Below are 20,397 nucleotides of genomic sequence, written 5' to 3' on the forward strand. Positions count from 1 at the left end.
ACCACATGGAGGCCTACAGAGCCACCTAACTTAGACCCGTGGGGGTGGGGGGCAAAAAGACGGAACCACCAAGCAAAGGGCCTGCATGGACTGAATCTTGGCCTCTTAGACATATGTAGTAGACGTGCAGCTTGGCCTTCACGTGGGCTCCCAATTAATTGAAGAAGGGACTGTCTCTGACTTGGGTTATAGAAGACATGTAGGTCTATCAAAGTTAAGCAGGGGAGAGAACAGACTTCATTTGGTGTAGGTTCTGCCCATCTCTCTTCTCAGCGTGTTCTTCTTGTGTTTTCAACAGCTATGCTTAGCACAAGGTGAATTTTCTCTGTGGGCTTTTGCTCAGCTGCAGTCTCCCGAAAAATCTGTCTCTACTGGAAAAACCTTCTTCCATAGATTATTTTTTTCTAAATAAGAAGTTGAAATATTCAAGATTTGACATCAAGCTCCTCCTTTCTGACTATATAACCCAGACTGATCTTAAATTCATGACTCTTCTTAAGCCTCCCTACTGCGGAAGTTAAGCCACCTGCTAAGAGACCCAGCTCAACTGCCATAATTCTGATTGAAATGTGTAGAAGCATGATGCTTCACCCATCTTACCTTTCAGTTCATATACTTCTGAGTAATATTCTATTTATAAATCTCTATATTTGACATTCTTCTTTCTACATCAATCCCCGTCCCAATTCTCAACATACTTTTTATCAAATATCAATCATCAATAAATATTTTCACTCTTCAATTTCCCAATAAATATCACATGTGAATACATACATTTTTGTTAGACAATTGTCAGGAGACAAAAATTAGGCTGTTAATTTCTTTTTGTAAACAGTGAAGTGAACATCATTTCAGATGGCAAAAATCAATACTTGTTTACATTCCATGTTTACATGTACATTCCACATTTACATTTCATCTGTGAGGCATATTGCCTACCTCATTTTCTATTCCTTTACTGAGAAATGATCCCATAGTGTTATGTATACTATTTATATGACTTATGACTAAGCTAATCTTTAAAATTAATGAATCTTAGATGGTCCCTGAGTCCGTGACTCAACAGAGACTCTTACTTGAAAACTTCACAGATCTGTTTTTAAAAAGTTAAAGCAAGTTTATTGGTTATTAAGTCTCTGTTGTATAAAAAGACCAGTCAAATTTTAAAGTTAAAATGTTACATTGTTAATTTTCTAGAAGTTTAAAATGCTTCATTAACCTTGTTTTTAGAACATTGCTCCAGTATCTACATAATCTGTGGGGCTATATCAAAACGTTGTGGGTGAAAGATTTTGAACAATTTGTGTCCTAGTCAGGAACATTTCACTTGAAACACCCAGCCCACAGATCTCCCTGTCTCCATTTGAATCTTTTTATGTTTGCTATGTTCTGTTTGATGGACAGAGAGTTCTCCTTTGAAGTGGCAAAGCAATCTTCAGTTTCTTAGAGCTCTGTTGTTGACCCATGGCTTTGAATTTGGTTGCTCTGTTACTGAGTTGGCACTTCCTCATGAGACCTGGGTCACTGTTGCCATCTTTGATGACTAGCTCTGCTAACTTGCTTGACTGACTTAGTGTCTAATGTCTCAAACTTGCAAAGTATATATCTATATACTCTTATTTTCTGGCATATACATACGATGGCTTTAATTTTATTTGTCAGAATCTCAAGCAAAGTTTTTGTTCTTTCTTGTTTGTTTATTTTCTGGCTATGCTAGGCATTTAACAAGTTGCTGACAAATCTTAGGTTCCTACCACTGACTTACATCGAAACTGTTCTATCTGTAGTAGACTGTCACCTTGCTTTATCAGTTAGGACACTTAAGTGGATCTTCTCCTCAAGGTGGACATTTTACATTACACATTAACAGGTTTCCACAAGAAGTATTTTAAACATAAGTGTAAAAAACTTCATAACATATGAGAGCAAAAAGAAAAAAAAAAGTTAAGCACACAGCTTATATCAGGAATGGTTGTGTGTTACTGATGAGTAACAATATTCTGTCCAAAAAATTTCCTCACAGCTTTCCCTCCGAGTGTCCCTCCACTTCGTGTTTATGCCTACCAAAAATGTGCAAAACGAGGTTTAGTTAACGTAAAGTGCCAACCAGCCTATATAGCCATGAAAGCAAAGGAAAAGATTACAGACACAGAAAAAAACGTTGCTACCAAGCCAAAAGTCTACCTTTGTCACTATTATTCTGGAGCAAGAACCATAACGTGTCAGACTTTAATTAAATCTTGAAGCCAAAATAGGGGAAGGAATTCCAAGGGAAGTCCAGTAAAACCAGGACACACAGCAGGCATTGGCCTGTGTAATCTGTTAATCCCTTTTGTAATCTCTCTCTTTTTGTTAATTTTTCCCCTTTTTAATCTTTTATTTATTTATTTATTTATTTATTTTTATTGGATATTTTCTTTATTTACATTTCAATTGTTATCCCCATTCCAGGATCACCCCCCCCAACCCCCTATCCCCTCCCACTCCCCTGCTTCTATGAAAGTCTTACCCCACTCTCTCCTCCCCACCCTGGCATTCCCCTACACTGGGGAATCAAGCCTTCACAGGAGCAGGGGCCTCGCCTCCCATTGATGCCTGACAAGACCATTCTCTGCTCTGCTAAATATGCAGATGGAGCCGTGGGTCCCTCCCTGTGTATTCTTTCCTTGCTAGTTTAGTCCCTGGGAGCTCTGGGGGTGGGGGGTCGGGGTCTGGTTGGTTGATATTATTTTTCTTCCTATGGGGTTGTGATCCCCTACAGCTCCCTGCGGGTGATCATACTTCTCACCAACCACCAGAGTTCTCTGGATCCCAGAAATGAAAGACACAAATACTGGCTTTAATTTTAATATGCCTTAACATGGGAATGGCTGGGTTTCTCCTTACCTCCATTTGGCTAACCCACTTTCCCTCCGATATTCCTTTTAACATCTCTATTTTTTTTCCCTGCTACCCCACTTTCAGTCAATGGAGTGGCCCCTGAGGCTGCTTCCCTGACTCTTATGTGGCTGGATGATTTCTCTTCTGCAGCTCTTAAGTCTGATCTATCTGCTTACCTATCACGGTGATCCTGCTCCTTCATCTTCTCTTCTTCCTTAGTCGGGGGAAATCTAAAAGTACCACCTTCTCCTTGCCCAGCCATTGGCTGTTAGTAACTTTATTGACCAATCAAAAACAAATTGGGGGCAGGGACCCTCAGCGTTTGGACAAGTATATTCCAGTGTGATTCTGGGAGCTGAATTAAGACAAACTATTAGAACCAATCCCCAACAGGCCTGATGACGTAACTTTAAGTAGCAGGGGTCATCTACTCTATGTCTTTTTGGTTTACATGTAAGAAAAGAACTAGAGCGAGGTATAGTAAGATAGATCTCTAGGAGGTTAAGACCAGCTTGCTCTAAAACGTGATGTCCAGTATAGATAGCGCTGTTAAATATAGAAACCCTGTCCCAAACTATTAAAGTGATGTTTACACACTTCTACATGTTTTGGAATCGGCATCCCTATATTTGTGTTATTTTACATAATTTCCTATGTATCCCCTCTTTTCCGTATTATTTACTTGTAGGCAGAGAGAAAAGGAACATAGTTTAAACCTAGAAAGATCCCATTACAGGTATCTGAAATATAAGTAAAAACTCTTTCTTGTATCTTTTAATTCTCATTTTCCTGTCATCTCAATTAAATGGACACGTCTATCATAAATAAGCTGTAGAAATGATACACTCAGATAAATAATGTAATTCAGTGTTCCTAATCAAAGTTTAAATTTGAGTAGACATTAAATCAGGAATAACCTTTATACATCTCTGTGCCTCCAAACCTTTTAAAACGTCTACTACCTTATTGTAGGTATCTTAAATTATGGGCCTGCAGGAAGTTTTAACACAGTTACCATAAAGTAAAAACTCCAAGATCAAAAGGCATATCTGTACATTTCTTGTTGGAGTTCTCAGTGGTCCCCATTACCTAGTGTGAGAAAAATGTTAAAAAAATGTTATAGAATATTCTAAGTTGATAAATTTAGGACCTTTGGTGTCTATATTTTAATATAAGTTTAGAAATGACGTGAAAACATAATTCTATTTCATGATTTTAGGAAGAAGCCTATTAGCCCAATTATTTGCCATTAGTTTCCCACTGCTGTGTCGGATCAAATACCTTTGTGAATACCTGGTGAAAAGTTGTAAAATGCATTAAGTTAGCTGCTACTTTCCACCATTCAAAAAGAGTGACATCAAATAGCATGTGAGGCTTGCTGCACATGAGTCCCTGCTTTGCCTCCTGAAATGATTCTTCCAATACACTTGAAAATTGCCTATGACCTTTTTCAGTTGCTGTGCAAACCTCTTTATATTGTCAGCACATGGTACATAGACTTTGGGGTGACCTAAATCTATATTCCTGAGTCATGTGAATCCTTCCTTATATCTAGCATAAACTAGCCCATTTCCATTGTAGTAAGAATCTTGCTTTTTTTTTTTTTGTAGACGTGCAATAACATTTACATGACAATACATCTTATGGAAATGAAAATCTATGTAATTTTAAGACAAAGTCTTCTCCTTTTTTTCTTATTTTAGCCACTTATAGAACTAGAGCCAGTAAGGACACATATTCCAAAAGAGAAGAGAAAAGTAAAAGAAAAGAAACAAACACTGGCATGTGTGTGTGAGAGAGAGCAGTTCTGTACTTTGCTAGTATATTTGGGGTTCTGGGTATGATCTTCCACACTGGAAAAATACAAGAATATACTTTAAATGAAATTGAAATATAGAGGAAAGTCACTATATATGATTAAAATCTGTGACAGTTCAAATGTTAGGAAGTGAGAAATGAAAAAAAGAAAACCAAGATAGCTCTTGCTCTTGCCTTCCTGCTCCTGCTTCCTGCTCTCTCCCCATTTCCTTCCTCCCTCTCTCTCTTCACGTGCTCATGGCTGGCCTCTCCCTCCTTCCCCCCTCCCCTTCTCCCTCCCTCTTTCTGCCTTTCTCTGTCTCTGCTACCCTCTCAACTTCCTTCCAAAAGAAAAGAAAAGAAAACCAAGATAAAAATAACATAAAACACCAGAACATTCTCTGAAATAACACAATGTAAATGTGTTGTATACATTTCATGAGTCAATCAAAGAAACAAAATACATTTATTTAAAGTACAAAATTCAATAAGACATGGTCATAAAAGAACAGAGGTGATATATATATATATATGTATATATATATATATATATGCATATATATATCCATATATATATGCATATATATATATGCAAAATTATATTAAAAATCTATGAAATAAGTTAGATTCATGATCTAAACAGTCAACTAGATATTAGAGACACACCACCACTTCTAAAACTAAGATAAATCTTAAGTAAGTAAACAGAAAATGATATAATGCTAGAATTAGTTCAAAGAATCTTGGACATATTATTTTAAGGTATAAAAAAAGAAAATTTCAAACATGGAATACCATTAGCAATTTTATGTAGTATTTTATAACATTAAAGAGTTATTAAGAGAAACTGAAGACAGAGTGGCCATCCTTGAAAGCATATTCACACAAATGACAACATGCACCCAGAAGTTTGTGCTTATGTACATTTCTGCATACATATATACAAATATATAGGTAACAAATGTAATCAAAGACAGTGAGGCTGTGAACTTGAATGTATAGGGATGAGAAGGAGGGTCTTAGTGAGGGAGGATGAGCAGTATTGAAAGGAGGTAAAGGAGGAGCAAAGTTACATAATTCTAACAAAATTTAAAATAAGAGGAGGGAAATTTTTGCCCATTTATTCATCCACTTACAGTGATTCAAAATATATGAACTAAAAGCCAGCAGATCTATAACAAGATACAATGTAAAGTTAAAAACCAGCAGTCAATATTCATTTATCAACAATTATTGCATCATTATAGGAAACACAAATCATTTATTTAATTTTCTTAAGTCATTCAAACAATAAGTTGCCTCTCAGAATGTATATATTAAAGGGAATAGAGCAACTGAGGCAGAAGAAAGGTAGAAGGTGGAAGTCGGTGTACTCACTTTCTGTTGTGCATCTCGTAATAATTATCAGAGAACAAACTTTTTCATATAGACAGTGCAAAGATTTCTAAATGGAATTATAAACATATTCTTAATTTATAATATACAAAGTATAACCTGAAGCTTTCCAAATGGTGTGTGTTGAAGAAACACTTTAGAATGCTCAATATAACTGCTCATTTGCCTTCAAATAAAACATCAGCATCATACCTACTAGAACCTGTAAAAATAAGGAAGGACTTAATTTAACTTCACTAGAAAATGGACAAATTACAACTCTATTCTTCTCTCTCTCTCTCTCTCTCTCTCTCTCTCTCTCTCTCTCTCTCGTCTCTCTCTCTCTCTCTTTCTCTCTCTCTCTCTTATTTATCCATCATTTTTATCTCTCAGATATCACATCCCATCTGTGGATTCTTCTCCCTCCTCTTGCCCAGGCCTTCTGCATACCTCTATCTTATTCAATTCTACTCACCTCTATTTCCCTTTAGAAGAGATCAGGCCTACCTAATCTTAGATAGCAACCAAACATGGCATAACAAATTAAAGTAAGACTAGGCACAAACCCTCATATCAACTTTGGCTGAGGCAACTCAGTAATAGGAGAAGAATCCCAAAAGCAGGCAAAAAGATTCAAAGATAGTCTCTGTCCCCACTGTGAAGAGTTCCACAAAGACACCAGTGGACACTCCTTGATTGTCGCATTAGTCAATGTGAGCCCCTATGAATCGTGGTTAGTGGATTGTGTGAGCCCTGCTCTTATGGTATCCTTGACTCTTCTGGCTTCTATAATCCTTCCTTCCTCTCTTAGGAGTGATTCCCTGAACTCTTCCTAATATTAGTATTAAGGAATTGTAAAGTCTTATATTTTAAAAGCAGGACTGACAAGAAGGTTCAACCAGCAAGAATGATGAGCTGAGTTGATCCTTGAGACCTTCACATGTGTCCCATGGTAGGTGGACATGGACACAATACACACACCACACACACACACACACTCACACACACTCACACACACACACTCAAACACACACACACACAAAGATGAGAGATACAGAGATAGACAAACAGGCAGGCAGGCAGGCAGAAATAGTCTAAGATAAAATAAGTGTAGAAAACAGCTTGATGCTTTATTTTTTTTAAATTACATGTATATTTACCACACACCTCTTCTATCTTCTAAGCAGTTACTTAAGAACAATAAAAATATACACATATTCACACAAAGTTTTGATAAAAATGTTTACAGCACTTTTATTGTAATAGAAAATAGTCAAAAACAATGTACCTATTCTTCAAAAGATGCAGGAAAATATATACTCCAGTGTGGTTATATAATGGTTTACTTCTCAGTTCTTAAACTTAGTGGTATGTGCATGGATGAACATTTGAGTTGGGCTTCAATGCACTTCTTTTCCAGACTGGACACTAAGTAGCACTTCTGTGTGGCAGTTTAGATGCAGCACTGGTTCCTCCATCTGATACAGTATCCATAATCATACTCATCAACATCACAGTAGGTCTTACACTTTCCTCGCACGTTTTCACACCTCTCTATTCTATGTCTGACGTCAATATGACTTCTGGCTGCAATCAAGAAAAAGAGAGAGATGAAGCGTGGAAGGAAACTCTCTGAAAAGAAAAAAAAATGAATAGGTACAGGACAAAAGAGGAAGTCAGGGGTGAAGATGGTCAAGTTATATTTTATATATGCATGGTAGTATCCCAATGGAACCCACTATTGGGTATAATTAACAGATGCTAATAAGAATAAGATTATAAATTTCTTCTTTGATATCTATGGCTAAACTTACATGCATATATATGAAATTATAGATATATTAATAATTTGAGAGAAAATATATGTTTTGATTAGGAAATAATGGGGTCCAAGAAGAGGGGTTGGAGCAACTCTTCATAATTTTGTTCACAATTCAGCAGTCATTTGACTACAAATGACTACAAGCATTTTGCTTGCCCCACACCAATGCACCAATGATGAACTTGAAGGTCTGCAGCACCTAAGCTCTTAGATACATATTTTTTAGTCTACATTTACTAAACCAATTTACATACACTTGTTAAAACAATATTTATATGTTGGGAGCCAACTCTTAGCCGAAAGCGGCTATCATCTTTACAACCATCTCGAGCCATATACCCTAACAAGAGACTTGTTTTCAACAGCCTGCAACAGCTGAGCACACTCTGATAAACATCTTGTTTTGCTGTTTAGTGCCGCCAGCAGCTAGGTGCACATGGTCTCCATGCTGCAAGGGGCATGATGTAGTGTCTTCAGCTGTGCTTGTCCATGAGGGCAAGGCACGTGGTAAAGGGTATAAATACCCAGGATTTCTTTTCAATAAAAGAGACTTGATCAGATTCTGTCTTGTCTCCATTTGTCACGTCTCTCGCCCCTCCATCCCCACTCTCTCTCTTGCTAGACCCTGACCTGCGGACCAGAGCAGCAGAACGGGCTGTTACATTTATATATTTTTGTAGAGATTGCATTTCACCATTTTTAAGGGACAGTACATTGTCTTCCATATCTTTACCAAAGGGCTTTGATTTTCATTCCAGAGATTTCTTTGTTTTTAATTACTTTTTAGTTTTTAAGGTTGTAATATAATTACATCATTTCCCTGTACTTTTTTCTTCCCCCAAAACCTTCCACATACCCTTTCTCACTCTCTTTCACATTTATGGCTTCTTCATAATCGCAACAATTGTTAATACATGTGTATATGTACGTAGACCAGAGATTTATTTTAACTTAAAATTACTTTCTTTTCACTAGAAACAAATTCCCTTTCTTCTACCATCCATCAGTAACGCTTAACAAAGAAAAGAAGCTAATAATTAATCGTATATATTTTTATAACATGCTTGTTGTTTTTCTTAAATTCCGCTGCCCTAGAGCTAAACCTTTATATGATAATTTGATTTGTTCTAATTTTTAACACTGCACCTATGTAATCAAGTAATAGCAGGATAATGGTTATGAAGACTTGCCGACAGAGTCAGTTATGTGGGAAACTGAAATGCTGCCCATGTGCAAATACATGTAAGTGTAGCTGTGCTTACATTACATTACATTACATTATATGGCTTTAATGAACCATCCAAAGAGAAAAAACAGTGTTCTGAAAGTCTTTAATTATTGCTTTGTATGTTAAGCTATATAAATATTTAATATTTAATATAGAAATCTATGGTAAAGTTAATACAAGTTCTGTTACGTGAGGATGTTGACAAAGTAATCTACAATTTAAGTTTTTCTTTAGAATAAAACATACTTTAATGTTAGATTTTTATTTTTCAAGCTTTAACAATGGACTTATTATTTTGAGTCCATGATTCTACCTATACAAATGACATTTTAATACTATTCATCTGAGATGTATGTCAGATAATAGCCATAAAGGAAAAAATGTAAATCAAATTTACTAAAAGTTGGAGAGTAAACATAACTATGTTTAGATTTAAATTACGTCATTTCAGAGAACTTACTGCTTAGAAAATAAATAAAATTCAGACAGGTATATCCTTCCACTCTATATAATGGGCATTTCTTAACTTTCCAGTATTCTCTGGTCATTGGGTGAGTACTGGAAGCAATTTAGTAAAGGCAGTTTCTGGCCACTGCTATATTTTTATGAAAATTAAACTTTTAAGAATTATAGTTGATATGTTTTAAGAGAGTAAAGGATGTGCTCAAAATCTTTTCTGGCACTTTAATAAATTAACCGAGATTCCTGAACCACCATTATGATTTGTTAGTACTCAATTTTGCACAATTTTTCAGATGCCATAAATTCATAAAAAGAATGGCTTATCTTAATCATTAGTCATATAATGTGACTGACATTTTTGTTTTATTATCATTATTAAAACAGCAATGTCCAAATTCTACAAAGTCATATCATTTGGAAACAAAAGATATGCATTATAAATGGATTTTCTTATTTTTGTGTGTGTCTGTGTTCATGTCTATGTGAGTACACATACACAAATGTGTGCATGAGTATGGAGACCTAAAAGGCTAAAGCCAGGTGCTTTTCTCCCTCCGTTATTGTGACAGAGCCTCACTGGACTCAGAGCATATCTACTCATTGGCTATTTTATCTAGCTACAATATGGTAGGGAGCCACTTCTATTATATCCAAGATCTGGTACTATAAGTGAGCCACCACCCTTCTCTGTTTTTTCTTTGGGTGCAACACAGCCAGTGGTTTTCTATCTTCTCCAAATAAGCATTTCTATAATCTGTTCTACCTTCCAAAGTTTCACATGTCAAGAACTGAATGAGTTTGTTTCAGTGACTCAAATCTTGTAGGAAATAACAAGACTTGTTCTGTGAGATCCCATACAAGAAATCTGGGAGTAATCTTTGTCCTTCTTTTTGTCAATCTCTAATGAATTTTAGCCTCTCTAACTAACATACCAAGAATGCACTCAACTTCATCCATTTACTTATTTGTGTATGTGTGTATGTGTGTATGTATGTGTGTCTGAGAGAGAGAGAGAGAGAGAGAGAGAGAGAGAGAAAGAAAGTTTGTGTTTGTGTGTGTATGTTGCAGTGCACATGAGTATTTGTGTACATATGGGCATATGCAGAGCGAAAGAACATGAGAATTCTTTCACTGTAGTCTCCTTATTCTCTGAGAAAATGTCTTTGACTGAATCTGAAGCTCTCTTTCAGCTAAACTGACTGGTCTGAAATCTCCCACACTCTGTCTGACTCTACCCCACAATGCTAGGGTTACAAACACAGACAACTTAGCTCAGTTTTAAATTCTGATGCAAATAGACAATACTGAAATATTTTCTATGTATCTTCTTCAAGTTTGTGGCCTATTTGTCTTGGACTGAATACCTAGGATAATGTTTTGAGTGTAAACTTGAGGGAAGACAGCTCGGAAGCTGAGAAGGATGTGATTTCTCTCAGTTGGACATTGATAGAGTTGGTAGTTAGAGAATCAGACATGCTAGGGCAGCCTGCTTAAAATGTAGACATAGCTACATTGTTGACTAAAGTATTCCTAACCATCTTCAACTTTTTGGTATATCTTGCCAAGCTAAATTCTGGGATACATATATTGATAGCATATTGTACCTCTCTGTTCTCTAGAGGACTTGTAGTAATGACCCAATAACAGGTTAGTTAAAATCCTAAATATTCATTTTATATCAAAATTTTCTAATATCTTTCTTGATGTGATTAAAATATTTGCAGAAAATTTTGTCCATTTTTTCCCTGAAATTCTCAACACACCATCAGCTAATGTGTGTGTATGTGTGTGTGTGTATATATATATAATATTTGAAAAACTATTCTTACAAGACACAGAGAATGTGATTAATGACCAGGTGACAGTGTTGCTGATTATTTTGTTTTCATTTAAAATTTTCATTTCTGCGGGAATGGATGCTTTGTATTTGCATGTGTTTTAGTCCTTATAGAAGATATTTATCAAGCCATGCACACATTATGATTTTCATCTTTAAAGGAGGAAGTTTAAAGTAGGTTGGCATCTGGTGGGTAAAAGCCTGAGGTACTCAGATGTGTCCTGCCGGTTAACATGCAATGGAGACTGTAGCTCTTCTAAAGAGAATTGTCCAAATGACATGACCAAGAGAGGACAGAAAGAGAAAGACTGCTGCAAATGAGTACCAGAAAACACTTTTGAGTATATATGTTGCAAGAGAACACATGAGATAATCAGACTATTTGAAGTTATTAAAGTCTTAAAAAGGAAAGTATACTAAAAACTCCAATGTATGCTTAGAAAATTACCACATCATAATGGAACTCATGTATTCATTGAATTAAAATACTGAAAATTGATTATATATATATATATAATTTTTGTGGTGAAGACATATTACTACCATGTGTATCATCACAGTGTTATAAAAAATGTTTACTATAAACTTTCTCACACCTTTTATATGCATTTGAATTCGGGAATGAACTCACAGAGAGGCAACACTAAAATAAGTTATTTATTTTCTCTCTTTCTGATTCATAGTCTAGTAAACATGTATGCCTTTAATTTCCCTTCTCCTTATTTAATTTTTCTATTCTATTTTATTGGGTGAGTGACTGTCTCACAAGAATTTTGATATTGATGGAAACTGCTAAAGTGTACTGCTATTCAAATAATAAAAATTAGGAATTGTGGATGATTATTATATGGATTTATTGCGTAGATTTATAGGGAGGAATACTGTTTTACTCAGAGGCAGGAAAAATCTGAGGTTAAAAAGAGGCTAAACAGTATCTCCACAATATTTGAAGATGTGTGTTGCTTCCTTATGGGTATCTCCTCATGCATTATAAGCCCTTAGGAGTAAAGAGCAGAACTAAATTACTGGGCATAGTTTATATTTTGCTACAAAATAACTATGTCTACATTCTTCTTTCTGAAATGCTCTTCAACCTTTTGTATTCACATTTTCCTCCACTAAATACTAAACACGAGTACATTCTAATGACAATGTGAATTTTCTCTGCCATTTTATTCTCATACCTTGACTATTCTCTCCTAAGACTTTCGTCTCTCTTGAAAATGATTCAATGTCTAATCTCAAAATCTAGTAGTTTATACGTTTTCATAGGGGTAATAAGCTGACAGTGTATATCTACTGGATGGCTGTATCTCAAGGGACATTCCTTTCCTTTGACTTAGGTGTACCCTTCATATTAATATGTCAGCTACTGTAAGACAAAATCCTGAGTACTGTTGGAGGAACTTTCACAATATTGTCTCAGCTGGTTTTAGAATGTACTAATTAATACATGAGCTAGGACAACTTCTGAAAGATTCAGGATCAAATTGTATTTCATCATTTTTGCTTTATGGAGACACACATATCTTGAAAATCCTGCTGGGAAGACTTAATGAGACTTGTTCTTCTTCTTGGGTAATGTGTCTCTTTTTCGTCCTCCATCTTTAATTCTACATGCAGCAGTGAGTTCCAGGTCTTATGCAGAAAGCAATCCTAAGTTCATGTTGAGAGCATTGAAGTTTACAATGACCTTTCCTCATTTTGCATTCTTTCCTCAAATCCAAGCTACCATACTCAGGATAACTCTTTTTAGCTGCAAGAGGTAAAGAATGACTAGAATTAGGAATCAGTGTATGACATAGCCGTAAGGAGATCATTATAGAGACAAAAGATTATAAGATGACCATTCTCAAATGGTGGGGAAAGTTTAAGTGAGTTTTCTGTCACCTAATATAAAGGATATCTCAGAAAGTGTACTGGGACTAAGTAGTTGTTCAGAAGTGATTGGGTGGTGTTGGCTCAAGGACAGTTCCTGAAGACAATGGAAAAACGGGATTTACATTCTTTCTGTCACTGTTCATAGAATTATGAATGCCCATTTCTGTTCTCATGAATAATCAACCAGTATCTTAGGCCTTTATTAACTACTAAAAATTTCATTGCAATTTAACTTTATCTTTCAAAATATTTAGAATTAGGCAATGTTAAACAAATTATTCAAATGCTCACAACTTTCCTAAACATTTTGTGATTTTCCCAAAAAATATTAAATTGTATCTACATGTAACAGTAGCATTGATCAAAGAGAAAAGAGGAGAGGGGAAATAAAGAGAAAGGGAGAAAAAGAAGGAAGAGAGAAAGGAGGGTTTAGAATTGGCATTCACTTTGGGCTCTTATATGGTTTTTAAAGTTATCATAACACTTCTGAAATAGTAGTTGTTTAAAAAGGCATTCTTCAAAATTTTGTTTGTTAATCTTGATAATGAATAAATTTGCATAGAGACCAAATCCACCCTGCCACAACTTTCTTATGGTGTGTGATTTCACTGGCACACACTTATTTCCACATTGTATATAAATGTTTCTATTTCAGTGAGAGTGGAGCTTATTAGGCTACATAAATACTGAAATATCTGCTTATTGTATTTCTTTGGAAAAAGGAAGTTTACTAACACTGTCTTTTGAATCAGAATCACTGTTCCATTTGAATCAGAAAAAAAAAAGAGCAACTGAAGAATTTGTAGTTGGAGACATGAGGAGTTCTACCAATATTGATATTCTGCTATGGTGAACACTGTCATGTTCTTGTCTAGAATTATGAAACTGGAATTATACTACAATATAACATCTTAATATGATAAAGATTTTCTTTAAATTGTATATGAATCTGTAGTAATATATAGTATAAATCTGAACAGAATTATTCTCAAAATAATTCTATCATCTACAATTTTTTTATGTATGTATGTATGTATATATTTATTTATTTATTTTACCAGAAATGTTTTTGAAAGATTAGGAAAAAAGGACAGTTTGTTCTCTTCAATACAAAATATGTTGTCCTATATTCATAGCACATATAGGATTTTTAAAAAATTCCCATTGATAATAGAACAATTTCTATTGTCAGAAAATGTTGAAAAAAATGGAGCAACAAAAAAGTATTCCATTTCTAGTGCCTAGAAAATGCAGAAGAAAGCTGGTATCCAAATGGAAACTTCCTCTATAGAAATTTGAAGGACATTAGTTAATGGTAATATAATGACATGGGGTTATACAGAACGGAAGGCAGTTGGAAAATTAGTAGATACGGTAGGCAGACCTTATATGAGTTTCTTGAAGGAACAAAGAGGGAATGAAAATATGCTGTATGCATTATTATATTAAAATTAGAAAATGAAGGAAAATAATTTACAAAATATTAAGAATGGCACATATGACATTCTATATATTTAAATGTTTACTTATTGTTATGCTTGTGTTTGTCCGTGGAATAGTTTATGTTTAGCACATACATGAAGGTTCATATAAAGGCCAGAGAGATCATTAGATCCCCTAGATTTGAAGTTGTAGGTAGAGTTCAAATACTTACGGTGAGTGCTGGGAACTGTGGGCCTATACGTAAGACTTTCTATTATAACTCTAAACATTCTTAAGCACTCAGCCATATACCCAGATCTGATGATGCACTTTTTATTTATTTTAGTTACATTAACATAGATTGTGAGATAGAAACTGAAAATAAGCCTGCTGTTTGGGGCTTAAAGTCATATTATATGTCTCCTGAATTTGAAAAGAAAATAGTATCTAGATATAGTGATAGTAATTGTTTTTCAAGTATTTTTGTCTGTAATAATGAGTTCTCTATAGGTTTAGTTCATGTATAATTTTAAAGAAACATACCTTCCTTTTGGAATTAAAAGAAATAATACCTAAAGAGATTGACAGACAATATAATTTTTGCCATTCTATGGTCTAAATGATTTATAATTTTCAAGCCAGTATTGAATGTTAATTTTTCTCCTTGTTGAAGGAATAAATAAGTAGCTAGTTATTAGTGATGGCACCTAAAGAGGTATGCTGTAAGGAAGATAAAGACTTGAAATACATTTATATAATAAATATCTACATAATTAGAAAAACAATCTATTATGTTTTGGAGGCCATATGAAACCTAGGGTACATAATGGGAAAACAATCTAAAATGAATGAATGAGTTGATTAATAAATTACTATAAATAAATAATTGAAATTGAGTATTCTTAATTTCCATTTGTTAAGTTAATGCAGGTGTATCACTACATAGGATGACAAGCATTTTACTTCATTCCTGATGGAAAGAGAGAGCTCATGGGGTAAATTTTTCACCTAAATGTAGTTGATGATGATAACAGTAAATACTTAGTGCTCTAGTTAAGATAATTGTCATATGAATGACATCAGGAATTATGTCCTTGTGTAGAACTTTGGATCAGACTGGAGAAACTGTATTGAGAAGAAAAAAAGACAATGCACCTTACCGTCAAAACAAAAACAAACAAAAGACCAACAAGAGTCATAATTGGCTTGCGATTTTGAGAAAGAGATGCTAAAAAGGACTTCACTGATAGTCTATTATTGTAGAGTACAGTGAAACTGAAGTAAATGCTCTAACACTGAGCTGTTTATGCCTTGCTGATGATAATGTCTCACAATAGTTTTTCCCAACACGGTATAGGATGATTATACTTACTTTCATTTTAAACTTTGTAATCATTTTAGATTTTAACATAATGGAGCATAAACACAGTAGAAGCCAATCCCTCTATGTGTTATAACCTTCATATGTACAACAATATCCATAAGCAGCCATAAGTAAGAACCATCAATACAATTTTATTCACTAAGCTATATTTTATTCTTGTCTTACTAAGTTACTTTCTAGTACCTGTTTTCTGTTATAGGGGCAATTCAAGAATAGCATAGTAAATCCAGTATAATAATATTCTCATTCTTCCAGTTCTTTATAAGTTTAACAAACAGCAACTGATGCCTCCCCAACTCCATTGCTACAAGTACTCCGGACAAATGTTTCCGTATTACCTGTTAATATTGTGGCCCAAAAGAGCAGAATAAAGAAAAAGAGATGAAACCTCATGGTACAGTTTCTTGAGCAAGAAGTGGCAATGAATCTTCCTTTGAACGTCAGTTTGCTTTGAAGTCAGGAAACAATGACCACTTCTATTTAAAGCACCTTTAACTACTGAAGCTTGCAAAAACCAAAATTATTTGTCCGTGTGGGTGATTCCTTCCATTCTCAAAGAACATGGTCAAAAATGATTCCAAGTAAATTTCCTGAAGAAATCAAAACCTAATTAGATTAATTTTAATGAAGCTTCATAGTAATCAACCCTTTTCCGGAGTATTTGAATAACAAATAGTTGGTTAAAATGACTGTACAATAGGAATGTTAAAAATTATACCTACATGACCTCATTTATATGATATGTGTTGAGCTAACTATTCAAATAGGGCTGTTATTGTTGTTCTCAGTGTTGTCTCTCAGGATGTTAGAGCTGAGATATCAATTGAATTCTCATGTTTTACAAGGTAAAATGACTAAAGGCTCAGAGACCAAGTGATTTGTTTCTATTCTAAGACACAGTAATTTACATGTAACGTAACCAGGAATGCTCAATTCACTGATGATTGAATGAAAGACATCTACACTTTTTAATGATAATTAATTATTTAACATACATTTCAAACTTCAAAATCGCATACTTTTCATCATCCATTTTATGGATCTGAAAGTTATGTCAGATTCAATCTGCATGCTTATTTTACATAGAGTAATAGAAACTGCTGGGAGTCGACCCAGCTTATATACTGATACTGAATCTGATACTACTGTAAAAAGAAAGATATCAATTCTTTTATCACAGACTCAGGTTAAAAAACAAAACAAACAAAAAACCAAAACAAACAACAACAAAGCAAAGCAAAACAAAAACAAAAAATAACCTGGGACTATGGTTCCTAAATTTTACCTACATAATAATTTCCAAGATGGCTTGTTCAATCAAGATTGGAGGGCTCCGGCCCTCTCATGTCTGATTTGGCATTTGCACTTCAAATATGACTCAGAAATGTTACTTCTACTCTAAGGGACTACACTATTCTAGCAAATATGATTTATTTGTTTTATATAAATAGTAAATATGATAGAAAGAATAAAACAGATTCCTAATGATTGTAGGGGGCTGGTTTGAGATTTTATGAAGATTATATCAGACTGGTTTGAGATTTTCATCCTAGATTTTCACCCCAGGTGACAGGGAAAACAAAGATTGGTGAATTTATAGATTCGGTGATATTATGTAAAATGTATGTTTCTTACTATAACATAATAATGGAAACCGTGGAGTTAAGTAAAAGTCAAAGAAGGGATTCAAGTTCTAAGACAGGATATTTTCTTCCTGAGAAAGAAGAAAGCATACAGAATTCATCATGTTGAACAGAACAGATTCGTTGCTATTTTACTGTGTAACACTTAATGAACAGATTGTATAGAGCATCGACATTTAGAATTCAGTAATTGATTTCTAATCCCATTAATTACAGGACACACAGAACACCATAAAAATATTTCTATGATTATTTATGATCCTTGTAACTTTGTATTTATTTGAAGAAGTAGGTATTTATTACCTTTACAGATTTACATTGTCTGCCAGGGGTCTTTTGGGGTTTGGAACTGAAGTGACACATAGCATTGGATAATATCTGGCCTTGTACGTCTCTCTAACTATACCAGTGGCTAGAAGCTGATGGCTTCTAGAGACTTAACCATCTCTTGCTTACTCTGTGGATGAAAACCACTGACTTGTCTCTTCAACTTTCTGTGCTTTAGTTTTACTTCATAACTCACTGTGCTTTATCTTCACTTTATAAACCTCTGTGCTTTCTGAAACGATGGAGACTGAGTTGTTTCATAGTGTTATGTGCTTCAAAAGTGCTTAAAAGCTAACTATGCTTGATCTATAAACATTGATCTCTTACACTGTAAGTCTCTTCGTATTGTATCTGTACTTATGTAAATGCTAAATTCTGGCAAATTAACAAATCTAAGGACTTATTCCTAGAGCTCCTTTCCCTGACAAGTCATCTAGGGGACCTTGCTGGCCGGACAAGAAGCTCAAAGCTCACTAATTCCTTTGGGACCAGAAAGGAATGGAAAGGGGTGACTTTATTCTTGGACATTAATGTTTTTCCTTAAACACAAATTTGTGACAAGCCTATAAGTCCTTTTACAGTAATTTATGAAAGTCCACTATATTTCTTACAATTGAGCCTCTACTTACTATTATGAAAAGTGGCACATTCTATTCTTTTTATTGCTTATTTTATTTATTTACATTTAAAATGTTATCTGCTGTCTCAATTTCCCCTCCTCAAACTTCCTATCTCATTCACCCCACCTCATGCTTCTATGAGCGTGTTCCTCTATCATCTCACTCGCTCTAGCCTCATTGCCTTTGCCGTTGCATTCTCCTATGCTGGGGCATCTAGCCTTCACAGAACAAAAGGCCTCACTCCCATTGATGCCAGATAAGGTAATCCTCTCCTACATATGCGGCTGGAGTCATGGGTTCCTCCAAGTGTACTCTTTAGTTGGTGGTGATGGTTTAGTCCCTGGGAGCTCTGGGGAGTGAAGTTGGTATGTTGCTCTTCCTATGGGGTTGCAAACCCCTTTAGCACCTTCAGTCCTTCCACTAACTTCTCTATTGGAGTCCCAGTGCTAAGTCCAGTGGTTGGCTGTGGGCATCCACATTTGTATTGGTCAGGCTCTGGCGTAGTCTCTCAGGGGACACCCATATCAAGATGCTGTCAGGAAGGGCTTCTTGGCATCAGCAATAGTGTTTGGGTTTGGTGTGTGCAGATGGGATGAATCCCTAGGTGGGGCAGTCTCTGGATGGCCTTTCCTTCAGTCTCTGCTCCACTCTTTGTCCCTGCATTTCCTTTTGACAGGAGCAATTCTGAATTAATATTTTTGAGATGAGTGGTTGGCCCCATCCCTCAATCAGGGGCAGTCCCTAACCACTGGATATGACCTCTACAGGTTCTATCTCCCCTTGTTTCTCTGGCATCTGTGGCATCTGAAAGTGCTAGCACAAAAGGAAGCAAGTACTCTAAAAACGAGTAGACAGGTGGAAATAAACTCAGGGCTGAAATCAACCAAGTAGAAACAAAAAATCAACAAAACCAAGAGCTGTTTCTTTGAGAAAAATCAACAAGATAAATAAACCCTTAGCCAGACTAACCAGAGAGCACAGAGACAGTATCCAAATTAACAAAATCAGAAATGAAAAAGGATACATAACAACAGAAACTGGGGAAATTAAAAAAAAATCATCAAATTGTACTACAAAAGCATAAACTCAACAAAACTGGAAAATCAAGATAAAATGGATGATTTTCTAGACAGATACCAGATACCAAAATTTAATCATGATCAGATAAACCATCTAAACAGTCCCATAACCCCTAAAGAAATAGAAGCAGTCATTAAAAGACTCCCAACCAAAAAAAGTCCCAGACCAGATGGTTAAAGTGCAAAATTCTATCGGACCTTCAAAGAAGACCTAATACCAGTACTTTTCAAACTATTCAACAAAATAGAAACAGAAGGAACATTACCTAAGTCGCTCTATGAAGCCATAGTTTCTCTGATACCTAAATCACTCAAAGACCCAACATTCATTCTATGAAGCCATAGTTACTCTTATACCTAAATCACATGAAGACCCAACAACAGAAGAGAACTTCAGACCAATTTCCTAATGAAAATTGATTTGAAAATACTCAAAAAATTCTCTCAAACTGAATCCAATAACACATCAAAACAATCATTCACCATGATCAAGTAGGCTTCATCCCAGGGCTGCAGGGAAGGTTTAACATATGGAAATCCATCCAAGTAATCCACTATATAAACAAACTAAAAAAAAAAAAAACCACATTCTCTCTCTTTTTTTTTAACATATGAATCTGTTTAATTAGGTTGTAAGCAAT

The 20,397-nt window shown here is 35.0% G+C and overlaps 1 protein-coding gene across 1 annotated transcript; it reads right to left on the bottom strand.

Annotated features, from left to right (window-relative positions):
- Positions 1-7,287: 7,287 nt before the first annotated feature.
- On the bottom strand, positions 7,288-16,480 carry Defb110 (defensin beta 110). Its single transcript, XM_028766503.1, has 2 exons — positions 16,426-16,480; positions 7,288-7,638 (listed from the first exon to the last, which is right to left on the bottom strand). Exons 1-2 carry the CDS (start codon positions 16,478-16,480, stop codon positions 7,505-7,507), a joined length of 189 nt encoding a protein of 62 aa, XP_028622336.1. The 3' UTR covers positions 7,288-7,504.
- Between the last annotated feature and the right edge of the window lie 3,917 nt (positions 16,481-20,397).

This window comes from Grammomys surdaster, unplaced genomic scaffold (assembly GCF_004785775.1).
Source record: "Grammomys surdaster isolate TR1022 unplaced genomic scaffold, NIH_TR_1.0 169, whole genome shotgun sequence".
Taxonomy (NCBI): Eukaryota; Metazoa; Chordata; class Mammalia; order Rodentia; family Muridae; genus Grammomys; species Grammomys surdaster.

What these genes read in the sequence shown, in the direction of transcription:
- Defb110 (XM_028766503.1), bottom strand. Translation starts at nt 16,480, where the DNA reads ATGAGGTTTCATCTCTTTTTCTTTATTCTGCTCTTTTGGGCCACAATA. An exon ending in TTGGGCCACAATATTAACAG is followed by an intron (nt 7,639 to 16,425) that starts GTAATACGGAAA and finishes TCTTGATTGCAG; the next exon opens with CCAGAAGTCATATTGACGTC.